The 23,329-nt window shown below is 41.9% G+C and overlaps 1 protein-coding gene across 2 annotated transcripts in view; it reads right to left on the bottom strand.

Moving 5' to 3' along the window:
* KIF26B (kinesin family member 26B) overlaps positions 1 to 23,329 on the bottom strand; it is a 577,552-nt gene that overhangs the window by 338,396 nt on the left and 215,827 nt on the right. For both annotated transcript variants that reach the window (XM_069234446.1, XM_069234447.1), the window contains one exon: positions 23,134 to 23,300. In XM_069234446.1, coding sequence (XP_069090547.1) covers positions 23,134 to 23,300 — 167 coding nt within the window. The remainder of the gene's footprint in view (positions 1 to 23,133; positions 23,301 to 23,329) is intronic.

The raw sequence follows: 23,329 nt of genomic DNA on the forward strand, positions 1-23,329 counted from the left end.
TGTGGGTTGTAAGTTGAGTATTGCACTTTCTAGGATGCTTGGGGTGCAGGTATCTAGGAAATAGCCACGTTTTCCTCTGTCTTCCAAAGAGTTCCTGGTCCTGGAAGCTTCTAATAATGGCTGGTACTGAGTTCCAGAGCTTGGTGACTTGTACTGAGAAAGCAATGACGGCAGTGCCTCCTACATATTTCTTATAGTAAGGTTGTATGTTGATAAGTGGAACAAGCCTGGAGCACAGTGTTCTGTTTGGTTTGTATTGCTTGAATTTAGTTTGTAGATTTATCAGAGCTTTCCTTGGAAGGTTTTATGGCGAATGCAGAGTGCCTTAAATTTTACCCTTCTAGCTACGCGTAGCCTGAGGAGCAATTGCAGGACTGGAGTCATGTGTTTTCTTGGGTGAAGACAGAGAAGAAGCCTTGCTGCAGCATTTTGGATGAGTTGTATTTTGTGTATAATGGATGCCGGTGTGCCATGGTACAGGCTGTTAGCATAGTCACGCTTGGAGATTATGAGCGTGAGGATGGCTTGCAGTTTATGATGGCATGCAAGGTATAACAATATGCAATGTAGTGTTTTCATTGTGTATAAGGCACCTTTTGTGACATTGTTGTCATACAGAATCAAGAATAGGTCTAAATCCATGGTTACTCCTAGGTTTCTAACTTATTTTGTTGTTGCGGAGGGGTTTAAAGTTCCTTAGGCCATGTGACAGTAGACTGGTAGTTTTCCAGTTGTCTGCATGTCATAATCTTTGTCTTTGCATTATTGAGCTTAACTTGGTTATTCATCACCCATGTGCTTAAGGCACAAAGGGAGTCATTGAGTTATGAACTGTAAAGGTATTTGGGGCTGTAATCAGATCTGGTACGGGAGTTAGGTAGATGTTGCATATTAGAGAACATATGATGGACCCATGAGGGCTGCTACAATGTTGTGTGTGAGGAGGTGAGGTGAAAGTGGGTAGGTAGACTACACTTTATCTTTAAGATAAGAAGCAATCCAATTTGAAGCATTTTCACAGACTCCAATACTGTAAGTCTTTGCAGTAGCATGTGGTGGTGGACAGTGTCAATTGAAGCTGATAGAACCAGAAGTAATAAGGCAGCAACTCTGTATTTGTCCACTGAGGTTTAGATCATCCCACATGGATATAATGGCCGACTCTGTGCCTCTGCCTGGTCTGAAACCGAACTGTTTGTCTGATATTAAGCCATAATGTTAGGTAAAGTTACAAAGTAGAGTAAACACTGCTTTCTCAAAAGGCTTTCCTAGGAATGACCCATTTGATATGGGCCTGTAGTTTGTAGTATCAGATGGGTCGAGGATTTTCTTTTTGAAGAGAGGTCTGAGGTAGTAGGTTTTGAGCTCAGGTGGGAATAAACCTAGTTCTAAGGACCTGTTGAGTAAGCATCTTGCTACTTCTACTGCTGAGGTTGAGAGAAGGATATCTGTAAAGATTATTGGCGGTGCTAGGTGTGATGATGATGATCCCCATGTTCTGATTACAATGATAATATTGTGGAAATCTTTTTGTCACATGATATTGACCGTATGCATTGATGGATGGTTATTGATGTCTCTTTCTGTGGTGGTTAGGTCATGCATTGTTTTGGTGTTGTCTCCGTTCTACTTCAGGTAACCTTCAATGTGTCATGTTTTAGAATAATTAGTTAGATATTTGTCACAGAAGTCTTGTAATTGTGGTGTTTCTGTTTTAGGTCCTCCTGATAATGGAATTCTGTTGGAATTTTATGAAGTTCTTTGGAAGGGTGGTCTACTTCACTTATGCACATGAAGTAGTGAAGTCTTCTTGTGGTTATTATAGCACTTTTGTAGGCTCCGTTACAGTGCCGTAGCATGCTTTTGTCTGTTTTGTGTCCTAATTTTCTCCATTTGCACTGTAGTATGTTGAGTTGTGTTTTCATTCTTTTGATGTTGTCATTGGCAAATGTGGTGTTCTTTTTGTAGTTGAGCCTCAATGTGTTTTTGTTGGTATCTGTTTGTCCAGTGAAGTGAAGATCTAGTTCTAAAAGGTGTGTATTTCTTTCAACCACACGTTTAATGGGATTTTTTCAAGGGGGTGTTGAGTAGCTGAATGTCTAGTTTATTTTCAACTGTCTGTATGAGTGTTTGTTGCTGTTGGTTATTGGTGTCTTCAAAGTGTTGTTGATAGGTGTGTGGATCTTGAAGGTGATGATGCTGTGGCCGGTCCAACTAACGGGAGAGTTGTCTGTAACTGTGACTTGTCCTAAGGGTGCAAATATGATATCTAGTGTGTGTCCTGCGTAGTGATTCGTCCAGAAACGATTTGTTGTAGGTTGAAGGCTACAAGGTTGGTTGTGATAGCTGTGATTGTGGTTAGAGTCTTCTTGTCAAACCATTTGTTGAGATCCCCTAGAATGTATAGGTTTGGGTGGCCTAAGTGGGTGTTTGTTACTCTGTCAAGTACAGCATCTTTAAAGGGTGCAAATATGACATCTAGTGTGTGTCCTGCGTAGTGATTCGGCCAGAAACAATTTGTTGTAGGTTGAAGGCTACAAGGTTGGATGTGATAGTGGTGATTGTGGTTAGAGTCTTCTTGTCAAACCATTTGTTGAGATCCCCTAGAATGTATAGGTTTGGGTGGCCTAAGTGGGTGTTGGTTACCCTATCAAGTACAGCATCTTTAAAGTTGCCACTGCTGCGTTGTAATCTATATATTAAGAGGAAAGAATAGGTAATAAATGAAGTTATGTGACATCTTATCATGGAAGATTCACAGCTATCCATGGTGAGATTTTCAATAATTGTTATTTGTAGTTTTTTATGGATGAAAGCTAGGCCACCTCTAGTTTTGTCAATACAATTGTTGTTAATGATGTTAAAATCAGAAGGGAAGGCTTCATTGACATACATGTGTTAAGTTACTGCATTTATCTGTTGAACTGAAACAAGTTTCATATGGAATCTGAACTGGGCAGTGATTGTGTTTGCTCATTTCTGGGATGCATAGAGCTACATGAATCAGTTTCCAAAAACCACTGGAATGTAGCCTAAACTGGGGCTCAATTTTCTGGGATGAAGAGAAAAACTGGCTCTGGTTGTGTTCCTGGATATAAACAGAGCATGTGCCAGAGATTCTCTTAATACAATAAGGAGCACTATGCAGTATACTCAAATTATAAGAAGTACCATGAGTTTCAAGAACCAATCAAGAGAATTGACCAGAGTACAAATGTTTGGTCTACAAAATATTAGCCCCCAATCAACTCGTCCAATCAAATGCTTAGAATGATGGCACTTACTGATTTTATTTTTATGTACTGTATGTTCCCGTCCCCCAATGTCAGGGTCTACTTGATACAATGGTGTCTCGTGGTCCTCCCATCGGCCTGAAGTGATGGAATGATCAAGACCAGAGCTAGATATGGTGCTGGAGCTCGATTAGAACAATCCTACATCCTCAGCTGCCCCCACTCTTCCCTCGCTGCCCCCGCACTTCCCTCGCTGCGCTCTAGGGGCCATATGTACGAACACATTTTCCCATAGGCACAGAATGGGAAAAACCCTTTGCTACATCCGGCCCTAGGTTCGGTGACATGGACATAAAGCAGACTGAGACAGTCAGTGTGTTTATTTTTCCAATGTAAATTGTGAGAAGGGAGACCTGTGACAAAAGTCTACTGCTTCTTTTCAGTCCAAGGCTACTGCCACACTTGTAGGTTCCTAGAATGCAGTGCGGCCTTGCATAAGTGCTGATGTCACTGGCAAATTGCTTGTGGCTGAACAAGAGCACTGTGTTTGGGAAAGAACAGAGACAGGGGTGCTGCATTCTGTCAGGGAAAAGGGCACTGTGTCTGGCAGGGACTGACTTCAGCGGGAGAGGGAGGGTGTAGTCAATGACCACACACTGAAAGCGAGGAGTGTCCTTTGGCCCTCCCATACGTGGCCCCTTCGAAGGTGTGCTCATTGTACATCCACGCAGAACATCTCTGCGCATGTAACTGCTTCAGTAATATGTAGCGGACATATGGTCATAGAGATTACCTCATTTACATGAAGCCAGCCCTGCATGCAAATGATGGGATGCCCTGACTGCAAGAGCAGGCATGCATTTGGTACCCTCAGTAATGCAAAACTGTGTCCAATGGGGGTACAGCTTCAATGCTGCGGCCTCTGTTCTCAGAGTGATCAAAACATGGGAGTTGCAAAGCTGCTCCCAGAAGTGGGGGCAACAACTGTAACCCCTAGTCAATTTCAAACTGCTATCACCCAAAAAACAGGAAGACAACTGAAGGCAGACACAGGAATCTATGTAAGATAGCAATCTTACACAGAATCTATATTTTGTGGCTCTTCCGAGGGAAACATCCAGTTTTTGCACACTGCTGTAAGAGCACAATTCGGACCTGCAGATGTGGCTTTGAAATAAGAAGTGGGATGAGGGTTTTCTAGTCACTTATCAGCTCCAATTCAAAGACTGCATTTCAAAAACCAACAACAGAGAACAAAATCCTGGCTGCAATTAACCTGCGGTGGCCTCCCATGTGCAAATGTTTCTGAAATGCAAAAAATACAGCCTCGGGTTTTGGGAAAAAAAATTACATTTCGTTATAAATTAGGGAATAAATTTGTTTTGAAATGCAGCTGGGAGAGATATGCGAATAACCTCTGTCCTATTAAACAAAGAGTTGGCACGAAGGACAAGAAAGAAATGAATCTGCCCTAGGAGGCGATCTGTTTCCATTTAAAATACTGTCTGGGAGGCAGAGTGTTCGGGGTTCACTAGTAATGTTATTAAATTTGTTTTTCGTTTTCCCATTTCGCCCCTCTGAGTGCAGAAATAATTGTGAGATGTGAGAGTGGGACCTGCTCCCTAGAATTACAATCAAAGAGGGCACATTGAACCCTGTACTTAGCACACAAAGCTTATTTATTTAGTAGCTTATGAAATGGCGCTACTAAACACAATGGGTTGGAGAGTGTTTTACAATGAAAGTGCTTGGATATAATATATTGTATACAGAAGAACAACTAGATGGAAGCATATACAGAATTGTAGGCAGCATCCCAATAACTTAATCCTACATTTACACTTACCTTTAACTACACCTGCCACTAAAATAGCATAGACATTGTTCAATACTCTGCAAAAACGATAAAAAAAAGTTTTACGTACATTTCTGTAGACTAATATGAAGTTGACATACATTACCGGTTCAATAAAAATCTATGCTAATGATGCTTCTTTATGCTCAAAAGGCTTTACTCTGGAATGCAATCTCTGCCAAAATCTACCAAATTTAGAATTCAGATAATTTTTAAGAATCTTCAAAACATACTTTTCATCACTGATAACTTAATGGTATAAGTTGTATAAACTTGTTGGGTATATACACCAGTCTCATCTCACTTTAATCGGGCCTATTTCAAGTTCATGGAGCGGCAAGTAACTCAAAAGAGCTACTAGCGCCTTTGGGACTCTTGGAAGTAATGGAGCTCGGGGATATGGGCAGGGGCAGGAAATCCAGGTACCTGAGACCACATATTGTAATACTGTGCTTAGTGGGGTGCTGCAGTGTGCTGGCTGTGCGTCGGGCCCTTACGCATTAGATTGCGCCGGTGCCAAGATATCTGGCTTCCTGAGCACAGTGACATTTTGCCACCTTCCTGCTATCAATGAGCCTATAGTTAATGCTCCCATATACAACATGGATCTGCTAATCAGGTGACAATCTCAACAACTGTCTTGTTGTTGCCAATTAGCACAACTCTTAAGTTGGACAAAGTGACATCAGTGAAGCCTTATAAATGAAAATGCTGTGCAAAACAGAGGACACAATCCCGATAACTGTGAACTGCTCACTGTTAGGACTTTTCATGATCCCCTAGCTGCGTAGGGCCCTCCATCAAGAAAACTGACAACCTCATTTTATTAGCCACAACAGCTATGTTTTTTAAGACTACCTGGGAGAGAAGGAGACAAGGCGTGCACAAACACACACACACATAAATGCACCAACAGCAAAGGGGGATACAACCACACGTCTTGCTGACTCAATCAAATAAGGGTGCTTTGGGTCCTATTGAAAAGCAAACGTTGCAATGGGGGATCTCTCAGGTCCCTCAGCAATCGATTGACTTTGAAACAATGGTCTGCACAGTTTTGCTCCTTGCTGTGTCAGCAAGGCTATTGCAGTATATTAAAGCTAACAATCTTTGTATGGTCTCGTGAAAACTATTGCTTTCACAGTGAAGTGTACAATTAATGCAAACGAGAACTTTTACACCCAGTTAGGTTCTGGGAGCAGCATTATGGACAATGAATAAATAGCAATGCACTAGTGTCAAATTAGCAAGAGATGACAAAACATAATCCCCAAGTCACAGAAAACAGGTAGGGGACTTAGCCCTTTGCATAGTAGCTACCTAGATTGACTCGATCTGATGTTTCATGTGTGATAGGAGTACAAAGCGGGAGGTATACGATCACAAGGACATGGAACCTGCAGTTACCACCTGACTGCACAAGGTGGAAGTTGGTGCACAAACCTTCCATGGATACATAGAGTTCAACAGGCAAATGCACATATAACCAGCATTATGAAGACAGTGGTGACGGTGGATGTCAACTAGGAGTCCAATACAGTCCTTTACGGGGCAGAGCTGATAGCAATGCAAAATTATGCATGATTTTATCCCAGAAGTGAAGCAGAGGTGAGACAGTGGCATTCCACCTTCCACAAGGATAATACACCTTCAAGTGGAGCCAACCACAGTGGAAGGAACATCCGCACCTTGTACAACAGGGTCTCAAGGAAAGAATGGTAAATGTCAGGAGAGCAGTGAGATGGCCAACTCCATCCAGAAGCCAGAGAACCCACGTGTTCATGGACATTAGTTCACCAAATAAGACATTGGCCAATGACTGCATACACTTTGACCCGATGACATCACATTATTAATTTTTGTCCCTCTTTTAAAGCATTAGCAGCTCCTACTTGCTGGAGAGTGGGGTAGATCGAATAAATGGGAACGAGGATGTAGTATTCAGCGTTCTCTTAGTACTTGTCAGAGTTTATGTAATTTCAATAATGCATGCATCCGAGGCAGTAATCTAATGTAGATGCTCTATATTACTCCAGCTAATTTACTTAAAGTCAACCCTGTTGGGTGCCAAATGTGTGTCCCTGATGTATTTGTGCTCAAGTGGAAAAACGACTTCATGCTTTTTGTTCCTGCAGTCAGCTATCATTCTTGAGAGGCCAGTTTTGACTATATTAGGAATTTATTCCAATAGTTCATCGATTCTGGACCCTTCACCTAAAACATCCCGTTCCGACTAGCCATGGAGTTTACTGCTTCTAGATCAACTGAGATTGTTTGTGTTGTTAGGATGTTCTGTTCCGTCTGCCAATTTGAAGTCCAATTGACCACTACAATTTGTACCGTGGCAAAGAAAATTTGAAAGAATCTACTTTTTAGAAAAACTGTTTTCATGAACGTGGTCTTTTAGTCAAAAGGTTGGTTTAAGAAATGTAATGTGAATGTAACGTGTCGAAATGAGCTCGCCAAGAATCTTTTTATAACTGTTTTTCTTTCTTATGTTCGAATATGAAAATATCTGTATTTTTCATGTGTTTGTGGTGAAGACAGATGTCTAGAATGCATGTGGAAAATATGAATTGTTTATGGTGTATGGGTGCTATTTTTAAAACACAAAATTCATATTCATACGGCACAGTGCTGTTATTATTGTACTACAGTGTTTAATTTACATGCATTTGAATAATAAAAAAATGCAAAAACATAAAATCAAAGTTTTGAGTGAAGAAAGGCAGAGGAAACTACAAACAACTCTAATGGAAACAGTTTACTTTTTATTCCTGCAGCTGGATTCATTAACTTCTGGACAAGGGGTAGCAAGGACAGGGCCTGGGGAAGCATTCGCTGGTGACACCTAATTGAAGACCACACGTGTTTCTGCTGAAAGGTATCCACAAAGGGCTACTACTTCACCAATTGCTCTGGTGTAGGCACGAATCTCTGGTTTCTGGTAATTAACGAGAGGCAGTAGGTGCAATTAATGAGCAGTTTGAAACTAAGGGGCATATTTATACTCCTTTTGTGCCAGATTTGCGTCATTTTTTTTAACGCACACCCAGCGCAAACTTAACTCCATATTTATATTTTGTCGCTAGACATGTCTAGCGCCAAAATATTGGAGTCCGCATCATTTTTTGCCTGTGGAAAACTACCTTGCGTCAATGAGATGCAAGGTAGGCGTTCCCGGGCAAAAAATTACTCAAAGGCCCTAGCGCCTTATTTATCCTCCGGTGCAAAAATCCTGCACAGGAGGAGGAGGGCCTTAAGTAATGGCACTAAGCCTCCTTAGCACCATTTCTTAACGCCTGGGTCAAGGCAGGCGTTAGGGGACCTGTGGGCCTTTTTCCATGGTCACAGACCATGGAAAGAGCCCACAAGTGCCCTTCCCTGCCCCGAGGGACACCCCCACCCACCCTCACCCACACCTGGAGGACACCTAAGGATGGGGGGGACCCATCCCAGGTAAGTATTTTAATTTTTTTTTTTGTTAAGTGCCATAGGTGGGCCTAACTTGGCCCCCCCTACATGGCACTGTGCCCAATGGCCATGCCCAGGGGACATAGGTGCCCTGGGCATGGCCATTGGGCTGGGGGGCATGACTCCTGTCTTTACTAAGACAGGAGTCATATCCATGGGGGTGTGCATCAAAAAAATTATGCTAGTCAGGTTAGAGTCATATTTTTGACTCTAACCTGACTAGTGCTATTCTTTCCCGCACAATCTCCAGTTTTCCCTACGCCTCCTCTACCCGGTTAGCATCATGTATTTTGACGCTAACCGGGCCTTAGCGCCGGCTTGCGCCATTCCTTAAATATGGGCCCGGCTGGCGTCCTGGAATGGCGCTATACTTTTTGACACAAACCTGCGCTAACGCAGATTTGCGTCAAAAAGTATAAATATGGGCCAAAATACCTAGAGTGTGCTGTACGTAGAAGAGCCACGGCAAAGGCAAGAAAATGTGAGTGTGAGGAATCGTGTAGTACCAATGAGGATCACAAAAAAAAAGTCCACAGTCCACAAAGCCCATTTGATGGGAAATAGGTAGGAGTTCAGAGTGGGCGGGATAAGGCTCACTCCTTTACTGGTGGGAAATGTGAAACTCCAGGACGGGAACTGGCGGGCTGTAGCCAAGATTGTAGATGTAAGAAGAACACCTCACTCAAGGAAATAGTTATTGAAATTAATTCTCCCGTTATACCTCATCACGTCTTCAGCGCCTTGCAGTAACAAACAGATGGCATCCCACTTGGAGTGGTCCATTCTGAAGCCATTTGCACACATAGTGACGGGTGGTAGCAGAAACCTCAACTCTGCATCACTCTACGACTATTCACCATCCTACTCTTGCGTGGGATTCTTCAATCCTGTTCAAGGCATGCAAGGAAGTACATCCGGGCAACCACAATTTTGCCCAATTGCTAAAGTTCCTGCTTATGCTCACTACCAAAGAGATTCAGCATTATAGCTGTGTTGTAACCATACGAATAGTCTCACAAAGCCAAAGGATGGTTTCATCTTTCTACACTTTATGCTATACACAAGACCTCTGAAAATATGCAATGCTGCAGTCCCAGCATTTTCCATAAATGATGGTCCACCGTTTATTTGCTGCGTGATTTGCATATTTCAACAAAAACGTTTTGAGCTCAAACAGTTAAAAAGCCACTAAAAAAAGTGCCACAGTAAAGGCAGAGCCTTTGTAAAGGTTAACCTGTCACATTTCAGTTACTGATGGCCATATTGAGATGTTAAACTACAACAAGTATGTGAAACCTTTGCCCAGACAGTATTAATGAGTGTCAATATGGCAAAAGTATACCTCTGAACGTACTGCAATGCAATCAACCCGGTTGCATAATTTGTTCTTCTATTGACAAATAATGACAGTCACCCTGACCATTCAGTCTGGAAGATTTCACTCACTTTTGTGATGAATGTTGCTCCAATTCATACACACATAGTAAGGTCGGAAGGAAACGTGAAAGGAAAAAGTAACAGGTGCAAAATTAGGGAAAGACACAGCATGGGACAGGAGGAAAGAGACACTCCAATCTACATAGGAAGGTTTGCTTGGGTTCAGTTCTAAAACAGATCAGGTAGCCAAGCCGCGAGCCAATACTTAAAGCGACGTGTCGCTATGGATTTCTCAGATTTAGGAATATACACCTGCGGGCTGGTGTTTCATGAAGTCAAAAATCTCTTGGGAAATTTTAAATCACACTTATGATGGTACACACTTCTACATTGTATCATCACAAAGCATAGGTCCTTGGAATCATTTTAAACTTGTATTAGTTGGCATAGATTTTACTGCACCCAATGAGCAAATCCGCAGTCCTGCAAGTCTGCGGGGACAGACAGAGGGGTGCATTTTGTGCGATAAACTGGTAAATTTATCAAAATAGGCAGATAAAAAAATTAACATGGATGGTAGAAAAACCTTGAATGAGCGCATAAAGCTGTTTTCCTAGGTATGGAAAAAATATAAAAAATATAAAATTTATTTTTGCTACCCATGCCTTCTATTGCAGATGCCCGTCGCCACATTGTACTCGGCACAACTGTATGTTCTGTATGCACCAACATGTAGCTGCAGTTCGTAGGGAACCTGTTTCACACTGATTGCTTCCACTAATTTAAATCAATCCAATGCTTCTGCATTAACTATCGACCACCAGACGGCTTCCACTGGAGGAAACCTCACTGCTGCTTACCCATTACTGCACCAACCACAGGGACAAAATATAATCGGCTGTGGGAGTCGGTAGGTTTCACTATGCTGAGATGGGATCCTCCAGTGTGGTCCTACCGAACTTCAAGGCCAGCTGGACTCTAAAGGCACCAATTTCAAGATGCATGGTGATGAATTAAACATGAACCTAAATGACTAGCTGCAGCCCATTCTGTAGCCAGGAAATGAGATGCACGAGGCTGCTTAAGAAGAAGGCACTTCATCAAACAGAGGCAAGTGGCAGGTGATGATTTACGGGGAGCACTTTCAGAGGACACTTTAGTCTGGGTGCAGCAATGCAGCATTAGACAGCACAAGGGTGTCACATATAAACAGAGGAGAGTAATGTGAGTCTGGCTGATAACCGCCCATTGACGGATCATGGTGATGGCAAGAAAAACGAGAAACCGAAGAGTCAAATGGCTTCTGAGATTCCCGCAACCTTTTGAATCATCCGGTGTTAGAACATGCAATGGAATGTTCAGGATGTGGAGGCCAATTAACTTACTTAGAAAGCAGGTACTAACTGGCAAAAATCTGCTTGTGATGGACTAACACTTCACTAGTTCGTCAGTATATGACTATTTCTACTGCTGCTTAGCTCCTCTTAGGATGATCAGTGTGATATCATGCCATAATTATCATCAACCTACACTACACATACATTAGGAAAAAAAGGCGTATGCAAGGCATTTGTAAACAAACCTCAGAAGGGTTTTACTAACTCTCTGCTACTTCTTTTATAAAAGTTAATTCTCCAGTGGTTATTATCAATGATATAATTGGAAGTCACCCTACAAGAGAGCTTGGTTTTGTGGCCAGGAACGCATAACTTGGATGGAGTATAATTATGTCATAAAGCCTCTTGAAATGTTCATTTATGTTGTATTAGTGACTGCATTTCTGGTAATTAACATTAATTATTGGGCCAGAGTGGCAAGAAGAGCACATACGGAGGGTGACAGACAACAACTAGCGTTGACTAGTGCCTGAGTCAGCCATTATAATGGGATATGACTATGTCTACTACAACACCTTCTCTTGTCCCTTTATAAAATAATCTGTCTTTTGTGAGAGTTGAAGGTTGGCACTGGTAACTGTGTCTGTATTCCATGCAATCTCCCTGTCAACATCTGAATGATATTGTGCATGCTAGATCTGTATAATTATGCGTATTTGATTCATTTATATTTATGTTTAGAAAGCACCAGGTGTGTTACAGTGCTCACCGAATCTCAGCAAAGGTAACTTAAGCACTACCAGAAACCATGAATGTACCTGGATATTCTTTATTCTCGCTGAGCGCAGTTTCTTGTCCTTGTCACTGTCAAATTCAGGGATAACTCTCATCTCTGTCTCCCATAGCTTCAGGGTGGGCATTTTCCTAGGGTATTCCAACACACTCATTTCATTTCCATGGATTCACAATTTTCCTCGATTTTGGGTCAGCAAGTCAGGCGGGTTGAGGTCAGGCAGATTTGTGGGTAATGCAGGTTAGGCAGGAAGTAATGCTGGTCCGTTTTCAGATAAACCCTGACTGGGTTACTGTCAAGGGCACCAGGAACACGGTTGTCAGCCGCTTAGATGGCATCAAACAGATATGTGGAAGGGATAGCCAAGAAGGGAAGGTTGCATCTGTGTGTACCAGGCACCTCCTAAGTTGAGAGAGTGAAGTACCTTTCATGTAAAAACTTCATAACCATTCTACAGGCCAAAGTATCGAAATTGATTAGCATATATGCAGAGCGCACCCTAAAAGGGCTCTAAAATAATGGTAAAACCCTTTGCTACATCTGGCCCAAAATGCCTTATCTCAGTCAAAATGTCCCATGTAGATTATAACTGCCCCTTAGGTAATACAAATATACATGTGTCGCAATATGTTACAAATGAGTGTGTTCCTAGACCTCTGTATTACCTAAACGTGTTTCAGTGGCAGAATAGATACCTTAACTTTCGGCTTCATCTCAGACCTAGGTGCTTTTGTCAAACACATTAAACTGAAAAATCCTGTATCAAATTGCCTCATAAAACTGTTTGAACTCTTACACTCATATATACAGGTGTGAGCAAATCATATTGGACCCCGTTGCCTCCCAGTACAGCAAAACCTGTACATTTTTAGCAAGGTCTGGGTAGTAACTGTTCAATCTGAAAATAAGCATTTTTTTTATTTAAGTTATTTCGCAATCAAGAGTTTTCAATTAGTTACTCACTTGTAGATTAATGTTTGAGTATCTATTGTGTGTTTATTCCAAGTACCACTTACGTTCCAGGAAGATCGCTCTAATATCTACAGATTCCATCTTTAGACAGGATATAGACTCGCTGCCACATTGGTAGCTTGAGATACTCTAAGGATGTTCAGCTCAGTTCAAGGAGGGCCAGATCAAACACTTGCAACCTAAAAAGTGTCTACTTAGATTCCTTGTAGATAAATGTATCTTATGTCGATAAATCGGAGTCCTGGCATGAATTGGTGATTGTGGGCCTATGTTGGATACCTCAGCTCAACTGCATGTTACTTCAAAGTGTATGACCTTTAGTGCCGACCTTATGCTGTTTTTGGCAGCTCTCAAAATGTTCTGAGCTATAGCAGAGATGAAGATAAAACGTGCTAGCAATGTAGTATTCCCTTTTTATTAGGTCGAGTATAGCAGCATGCATGTGCTGCTTTTCCGACATGTTGGTATGTATCTAGGCTTTTAACAATGCCCATCACTATCACTCGTTCATGGGCTTGCCCTTCAAAAATCCTTTGATGAGATTGGTAAATGATTCACGTTTGTCCCTCCTTGGGGAGGTTTGACTATCGCCCCTGTTACATGGCTAATTGCACTTTTGCCGATAAGTTTGACTGTGAGCAAACTTCTTTTTCCTTTTGTGTCTTTTTTTTTTTAATCGTTGATGCTCATGGCAGCCGTGGCGCTGTGAATCGGCTTGCTTATGTGAAACTGTTTTACTTTTGATTTTCAAGTTATGTGGCAAGAAAAGTCCGGTTAGGAGTCAACAACGCTAATAGCTCTAACTCGAGGAAATGCAAGACCCATTGCTTTTAAAATACTTGTTTGTGTGAGTGCTTAGTACGGGCAACAAGCTACTCGGGAATCCGGATAAAACCATCACCAGCTCTGGCACTTTCCATCTCTGCCTTAAGGAAAGTGCTTAATTTGAGCTAGTGCTTTCCGGTGCTCAGCACCAACACTTAATTGTCAACACTAACACTTATGACAGCCTGCCATATGGTGGCATTATCTGTCTGATTTAGAGATGAGCACAACGGTATTTTAATAAATCAACATACATTAAAAATGACTATTACCTCCCACCCGAGCCATTCTTATAGCTTTGAAGGCCTAGAATATTCTGAACTGTCACACTCGTAAGTCTGGGTGGTTGGTAAGTGTGTTGGTACTGCTTCTGGCGGGGGTGCTGGGTGGTGCAAGCTGCGGTGCCCTCCAGAGGAGGGCCCTAGCACTTAATTTTAAATTTACAAATGAAGCACTGCTTAAGGATGCTGACTGTTGGAAAGACCCAGCAAGAAACAAAGTCTGTGGAAATTCTGCTGCACAATTCCCCTATGTGATCTGGAACAACATTGTTGTCGCTGCTCTTCCTTGAGAGCAGCGCAGTGTCACTAACCTGTCCCCTTGGCTCAGGAAGCACCTCAGTGTGCATTGTGGTGTGCAAACAAGGAGAAGAAAGGCGTTAGAGAAAGACACTGCACGCTCGCTGGAGCCCCCTTGGGCCTGGATTCTGGCATTACAATGCAAAATGTCAATTTTTTGCTCTGTGCACTTCATCCAGCATACAGGTGAGCACCTTCCAAATAGCGCAGCTGCCAGTATTGCCACGGCACATGCATGCATGCTCAGGTAGGTATTTGTGTGGTTGTGGCTTTTTTGGGCAAAAAGAATAAGCAAAGCCACTGATTAAAAAGATAAGGCCCATTGGGTTTTGCAGTGCTTGTATTTTTAATAGTGTTAAAGTCTGGTGAAAGTTTTTTTGTATTCACAATTCAAAGTCAAAAGAAAGCTAACATAGTAATAAATGGTAATTTGCCCAAGAGCCCACAACTAAATCATGTGAGGAAGCCTAGTCTTAAATGACACCAGTTTCCACCATCTAAGTAAGAGGTGAGAACAGAGGGTTCATGGAAACTTGAATTACAACCGCAGCAAACAATTCATGTGTAAAAAAGGTACAAGTATTAGAGGTAAGTGAGGATGTCCCTCCTCTTCTTAAATTCTGCAAATGATAATTATCTGAATAAAGAACAAACATTGGCGAAGCAAATCTGTCTAGATGTTTGGCTTTGTCAGTGTTTTTTTTGCTGAGGCTCAATAGCATCGTCAAAAATAACAAATAAATGGACATTGCCAATTGCCCCCCCCACAAAAAAAAAAACACAAGGCAGTGGTGCATACCTGCATGTATCACAAGGTATGCCTCAAGCTGCTACAGTGATCCTATCACGAGGACTTTTGAATATACATGTATCACAAACTTTTAAAAGTTTTTTATCTTAAAGTTTGTTAACAACCAATAATTTACAAAGTTTTGAAGGAACCTGCAAAAAGCTGTTTTTGGAGGAGAAAAAAAAGCTATGAAACATACTGTACGTGGCAGGATTGTTATCATAAAAAAGGTTAGTGCACAATAATTTCCCCTACAAAACGATTTGAGCAGGAAAACATTCCAACAAAGCACATCATAACTTTACTACATGCATAATTTCTACAAGTTGTCAAATTACACAAGTGGCAATAAAGAGTCTCCCTCATTGGTTAACTGTTATGCAGCTCCAATATGGCGCATGGTTAACGCATGAGGCCTAAAATGCCAGCTTAACTTTGTAATTAACAAATAGGATAGTGCTGCTCTAAAATGTGTAAATAAATGTTGCAGCACTAGCATGGGGGTCTTGAAAAAAGCGGGCCTCTGAAATAATGATCCATCTGCTTCCTCGCATCACCCCCTCTTCTGATTGGCCTGAAAATCATACCGGCATGTCATATGAAAATTTGCAAAACAAAATGCACCTCTAATACAATATAGGTAACGACCTAATAAAAAAATAAAAAAACATATTGCTTTCCAGAGCTCCAGTGTTGCTGGAGCGGTCACTAACAACACAAGGGATTACAAGTGTACCTGCAGGCTCAATAAAATGGCCAGGTTCCCGGTTAAATGTTTCCTGGTTGAAGCTTTAAATAGTGTATACACATGCCCCACAAGCCCTCAACACATTTAATTGTGGTCTCCACCTTCCCCTTTGAAGGGTGACCTGTAGAATTGCCTCCCTTGTTCGGAGGCCTTCTCAGGGTCACAATGGGCGCAGGCCTGTTGACAGGCAGTTGCGCGGTTAATGACAGCCGGTGTGCCGGGCTGGTGCTGTGAGCCTGCCGGCCTCCACTCTCCATGGTGCTCTCGTGGGTAGGCCCGACTAGGCCGCAGTGGTTAGAGTGAGCAAGTAGGGCTCCAGCAATCCAGGTGTGCAGGAAATACTGGGGTCTTTGGGGGTGATTTACGAGCCTGCACTCACTGGACAGCCTGGTGGTGTCCACCCATCTGAATTTACAGTAGCGCCCTGCTACCTCCTCTCATGCCCCGTATGCTAGCCACCCCCCCACCTCTTTCTTCCCCTGAGCCTTCAGGCAAAGACAATATAAATCAGGCCTCCCCTTGTGCTGAATACCATGAGAAACAGGAAGCACGCAGGGAAGCAAATCAAAGTCACGTTGTCTAAAATGTGGTGCACGCCGGCAATCACGTGATGTCTGAGTTGGGATTGTGCAGTCTGAGGCTGCCGGCACTCGTGCTCCTTGAGACAGAAATGCAAGACACGGCACTGTAACTTCTACCAACTGATGTCTGCACACCTGACCAGGACAACCCCTTTATCCCCTGCAGGTCGGTGGGTATGTGCTGACAGGGGAGCTCACAGCTATGTCCTACTGTGCGAGGACCCCCACATTTTAACAGAGGAATTGATGTGAAACAACATAATCAATTGGGCCAAACACAAACGTCATCCAGTCACGAGCATGGTACAATTCGGATCAAGTGTTTGAGCACGCATGGATTTTTCAGAATTCAAAACTTCCAGTTATCATAAAGTTGACATCACCCCCAAATGACTCAGACGACCTTAGGCCGAATCATGACATCACAGGAACAAGCATTATGTCACTTTGGACCTACATCAGAGGACATGACAGTGTGGCTTTTGACCTAGATCACTCTGTAAGATTATTATTTTTAAATGACATACAAAATCGTTGCTATGTTTATTGGCAGTTTAGAGTGACTAAAGGTAAATGTGGACAAACAGGCCAATTGAGGATGCCCGCTACCACAACATCATTCAGACACACCCATGCCACTTCTGAGGAGGTCCGAGGGCGGTGAAGCCACTGGATTTTCAAATCTATAGAATGAGCAACAAATTTAGCAATGACCTTCCTAAAATTGATTATATGCAGATTTTGGCCATATATATCATTTTGGATAACCTGAATAAAACACAGGATTTGATTTGCATAACAACTGAAACTATCCTCATGTTTTTCATCCTATGAATTTGCTGAGCTGTGCAACTCTAACCATGGAGTGATGCTAAATGATCGAGAACACATGCAACATTTGCTGAGTGGCATCAATATACTTAAGGAGTTTGGCCACCTCTCCGATATACCAAGACATTGATCAAAAATAAGCGTCCAGAATGGTGGAGGTCCCCTAAACTACAGGTGGTGTACAGGCCTAATATTACACACCTGTTTTTTATTTAGTGTTGCACACAAGGCAAACTTTGGCCTCATGCACAATTATGCATATCTCTCACTCCCTTTACTGCTGAAAATGCATACTAATAACAACTGTAAAATGACCAGATACTTTCTATCACTAAGCACTGTCCGAACTAGTGTTTGCCACACAAAAGGATGATGGACAGAGTGCTGAAACTTTTCAAACACTCACCCCAGTCACAGATCTGGGTTTAATCCATTGTTCTTTCGCTCACCATGCCACCTCAGTTTGAACCAAGCAATATGCAAATCAGTCTTGACCCTGTTCCCCATGCGAACAGTCCAGCCCAAACTGCCAGGTCAGATCCTCCCTGGACCGGAAACAAGCATCCTGGGACCGGTTTCAAGAACCAAACTGGGGTGGCATAGTGAGCAAAAGAACAAAATGAAATAAACCCAGATCTGTCACTGGGGGTAAATGTTTCAACATTTTCAGCACTCCGTCCATCATCCTTTTGTGTTGCTAAAGTTGCCCTAAGTGGGAAGGGTATGCCCAGACGTGGGTCCCGTGCTTACTGTGCTACTGGATTCAAGCTAGCCTGGCTAATGTAGGGTGATACCCCGAAACCAGTCCCAGGATTCTGGTTCCAGTCCAGGGAGGACCTGGCTTGGCAGTTTAGGCTGGATTGTTCCCATGGGGAGCAGGGACAAGACTGATTTGCATATAGCTGGGTCCAAACTGGGTTGACGTGGTGAGAAAAATAATAGATTAACCCAGATCTGTAACTAGAGGTGAGTGTTTGAAAAGTGTCAGCACTCCGTCCATCATTGTGTTGTTCAAAGTTATGCCTACAAACATCCTTTCAAAATAATGTAGATGTTTTCTAGCTCCGCAGACATGCAGTATGCTGAGGAGAGATTACAATGTAGTGTTTACAGATGTCTCAATCACAGATGCGGAGCAAACAGTGAGCCAGAAGAGGAAGAAAAAAATGTGAAACTGAAATATCATAAGCAAGTGACTGAGTAAAACAGAATGAAATGCAAAATCGAAATATGACGAACATGAAATTGAGCGGCTCTTCCTGGGAGGTTAGACGTGTAGTGTAACACAAGCTTCCAATCACTGCACCTACATGGTTGGAGCTGGAGTATAATATGAGCTGTAGATCACTGCCCCAAGTAGCTGAAGCGTAACATGAGCCCTATATCACCATGACTGGGTGTTTGGGATGTGCTTTCCAAGATCAGTTTTAGATCGCTGTGCATGGGTGGTTGAATGTGTAGTATAAAGTGAGCTTTTGATTTCTATGCAAGGGTGTCTGGAAGTGCATTTTTACATTAGCATGGGTGGTTAGAAGAACAATGTAAGTTTTTGATTTCTGTGCTTGAGGGGTTGGAAGTGCAGGTTCTCATGATCTTCACATCATTATGCATGTGTTGTGGGATGTTGAAGATAATGAACTTTAGATCACCCTGCAAGGATGGTTCGATGTCTATTGTAAAGCAAACTTTAGAACACTGCACATGAGTGGTTGGATGCCTAATATAATAAGAGTATTAGATCAGTGCACATGGAAGGTTAGCTATGAAAGCTCACCAACTGAAAAAACATGCATTGGCACTGCCAATAGGTGTAGTTGGAAATGAAACTGTCTTTTGTTTAACTGATTAGTTGAGGCATACAATAATTCATAATACATCCACAATAACACACACAAATTAAAAAAACATGCAAGATAAACAAAAAGAAACTAGAAAGAAGAAAGCGTGATGCAAGCTAAACACAGTGTGTAGATGCACTTGCAGTAACATAAACTTAGTCATGCTCAGTGGATGCCCATCTTGCCATGGTGGTGTACACAATGTATAGTTATTTTAAAGTTTCGACATGGCCGCCACATCTAGAACCAAAGGGTTGGCTATTGAAAATAACAAGTAAAGAAACACTAAAATATGCCAATTATTCCCTAGCAAACTAACTATTAATCACATCCTTATCATGCACTGCTTATGGACTCACATATTATATCACTCATGACATGTTAATTGTCCTGTAATGGCTACCACAACATACTGTTCGTGGTTTGGCCAGCCCATCAGGATTCACTCGCCCCCTTATATTGGTCAATCACAGCACAACTGGCCCCCAACAGTCCAGTCTTTATCGGGTCTGATTTGGCACAAAGACACCTATTTACACATGGACACTGGACACCCTACTTGAGGCCTAAGCCCTCCCCCACTGAGCCATTCCTCTGCTTCCAGCCAGCAGCCCTAATTGCACTTAAATACAGGGTGGCGGGGCCATTGTTGGAGAATGGCACTGTGGTAGCAGAAGACATCATGGCGCTACCTTCCTCATACATGTGGCTAGATTGAAGCGCTGTCAGTTACTAAAGAGTGAAGCAGAATTAAAAAAAAAAAACTTAGACTGACTTTTATGTGTTAAAATAAAAATAGCATGGAATTTTAGTCTCTTGTATATGCTTTTTCAGTTTGCCAAAATCAAATTGGGGTTTACCGCATTGGACCGAAGGACTTGCTCAGTGTGTCCCACCACACTAGCCAACAGAAAAATTGTATAAACGGTCAAGCCCCTCTGTGGCCCCGTAAATTCAATCCATGCTCATTACACAGCGCCCTGTAACCATGTAGGAAAGCTGTGAACCTCGGCTATGATTACCCTTCTGTGATGGTGCACGCTGGGAAATCATGGGGCCCTTGTGAAGCACTGCGCCCCTGGCTGTCTCCCAGAAATCGATGAACAAGCATCTCTTTATGGCCTAAAGAAAACTGTTTTATGAGATTTCCCATAGGCTTAAAGATCTGCTGGAAGAGTGAAGAGAGCAAAAGCCTACAAAAGAACCACCAATAACTCTTTTGTATCAAACCACTCAATAAGGTTTAACTCGAGTATACGCACCAACCACCGATATAAATGTTTAATGTAGATAAACAACAAAATAAAACCCTAAGCACATTTCCTTCTTCTCCTTCTGCAACGATCAGTCACCGATCCAAAAAGTGGAAATTATTAATCTAAAACCACCTCTAATGTTCTACGCCGCCAGACTAATTATAAACCTAAGCAAAAGTTATGAAATGATTGCATAAGTTGAATGGGAGACGAATAAGTGATAGAGAAACACCTGGGAAAGTGACCCCATTATTGTTCATAACTGACAGACAATGGTGGATGCACAGTTCCCAGTATTTCGAAGGAAGCCTATGTGTCTATTTCTACAGAGCTCAGAGGACACGGTGTGTGTCTACAAAATATATGTTTCTATTGACATTTAGATCTAAAACTACTGGGAAAAACATAAATACATTTTAGTTATAGTTAAATGAACACAAACTTAAAAAATCCTGACATTTTCCAGTTCTGGTGTGGAAATCACAGTGCACAAAATAACTCAAGGCCCCGTCATGCTCAGTACACCCCTTGGCCAGAGGCAAATAAAAGGTTGAGTGCGAACAGCACAACATGGCAGAAGCATAAGGTATGGTGTGCACCGCCTAACATAGTGAGCGAATTCCAGGGCTTCCTGGGTTTATTTTCCCTGAACCATAGCTACCCTATACCTGTGCTCTTTTCAGAGAAAATCTGAGTTTGCGGTGATGCATTCATCTGCAACGTACCCATTAAGAAAGAGCCTGCACCTAACCATAGCCTTGATGGCTTTAAAAATGCAATTTTGCTGAAACTTGCAAATTTGGTGAAATAGTGCATCTTTGATTACAAAATTGCAAACTCACCATAAGGTAAGTACATTTTTTACTATTTGTTTTACAATTTTCCCCACATTTGTTATCATATTTACTGCTATTTGGTAATTATCTGTCATCATGCTTCCTCTTCTCTCCGTGCTTAATTCCACGGTGCCAAGATTTCACATTTTTGCCCAATTCGCGAGTTTCAAGATGGCTGAAAAACACGTATTGAAGCAGTTCAACAACCAAGAACATTCCTGAGAAATTGATATGATTGACAAATCTCGCGGGTTTCTTGCTCGCAAGTTGAAAAGGCCATGTTAGCTCTAAATGTTAACTCTTCATTGTCCATCCAACATAGCTTTCAAATACGAATATTTCAAAAACTACTGAACGGATTTCGAAAAAATAAACCAAAAAAACACCTTTTCTGGGTAAAGGCCAACTTTCATGTCTAATTTTGTGCAAATCTTCTCATCTTTTTGATGCTGCAGTGGAGGACAACATATCCCAGGGTAGCTTATACACAAAATGCAATTTTTTTCCCTCCTCCCTTGGATGTAACTTTTTTTCCACAAAATTTGCCATGCCTAACTTTAGACACTTTTGCTGGGGATGGGAGGGGTTGCACAATTTCGTGCAGATTCATCAAATGGTGCCAAAGTTATTAGCAAACTAAAAAAAATTGATTTTCAACTGAAAGAACGGTTTAACCACAACTACAGAGCTACACATTTGCTACTATGATTCTGTAATCTATATCTATGCATAAATGTATACAGATATCATTTTATATATGTATATATAGTGTGCAGGTATTTATTTGTTTTCACTATAGGTTCTAGCACTTCCATTTACATTGGGTTACTTATTGACTGACACAAATACATCATATATGATTGTGGCAAATATTGAGATCATCAAGCCACCTGTATAATCAGAAATAATGTTACACTTATGCACATTCAAAAGTACAAGATTTTTATGCTAGTGTTTAAAGTTCTGACTATGGAACCAGAAGACTCCAGCTCCAACACTTTACTTTCTTTCCACGTAACCAAACCGGATGCAAAATATGTTAGTACTTAGAAACAGGTGAAACCCCAGTGTCTAGTATTAAGCACAGTACATATAAGCTAGGCGCAATTTGTATATAAGCTAGCAGCGTTAGTACCCTAAACTAAGGAAAAGTAGACACAAAGGTCTCTGTTTTAATTGTGTTGGTTTAGAGCCTTTTAGAAGCTGTCTGAGGACGAGGCACGCTGGCATTTACAGAAGAGGCCTTCTAAAGTATCAGGTACAAAGAGTCCACGTTTAAATCTGTCTCTAAAAAAGTGTTTTGTTTTTGTTGCTAAATATTTAAAGTCTACTCTAGGGTTTTGCCAAAATTAAGTAATGCAGAGACTAATCTGGAATACTATCTACCGTCCATCGGCATGTACTTAGCAATACATTTGTGCTGTGCATGAAAATCAGTGTTGACAAATTCTAACTCCCTGTTCATATCATCATTTCATGAGTGACATAGAATCATCCAGATAGTTTGGAAGCCAATATATGAGTTTGAAAGTAATCTGACATGAAATCGCTTTCGATGACCCTCGACTCAGTCTGGAAGCAATAAACTCTGTGGCTCAAAAATATGTTCATACTAATTTTTGCCGCTCAAATATTGTCATGCATATTGCATATCTGCAGATATAAAACGTACTCCGAAGAAGAAAGTTCATAATAACTGTATCCCAAAATGATCATAGACAATGCTCGATACAGGGTAGCCCCCCTTGTTGGTGGCATTCAGCGGACAGTCCTGCTTGGACTGAGGCAACAATACTGGGCTTATAGTACCTGGCGAAGAAGGAGGCCGCCACAGAGGTGCCGGTAGAGGCTTCACTAGCGACATAGGTGCTCTGGGAGGCAGGGAAGCTGTACAAGGAGGGCTTGTCTGCGTTGTAGCGATTCAGCGCGGCTTCGGTCAACCCCTCCCGGCCAGTCTCAGTCATTAGCTGAGAGATCTGCAATAGAAAGAGAGAGAAAATGGCTC

This window comes from Pleurodeles waltl, chromosome 5, assembly GCF_031143425.1.
Source record: "Pleurodeles waltl isolate 20211129_DDA chromosome 5, aPleWal1.hap1.20221129, whole genome shotgun sequence".
In the NCBI taxonomy this organism is placed as follows: Eukaryota; Metazoa; Chordata; class Amphibia; order Caudata; family Salamandridae; genus Pleurodeles; species Pleurodeles waltl.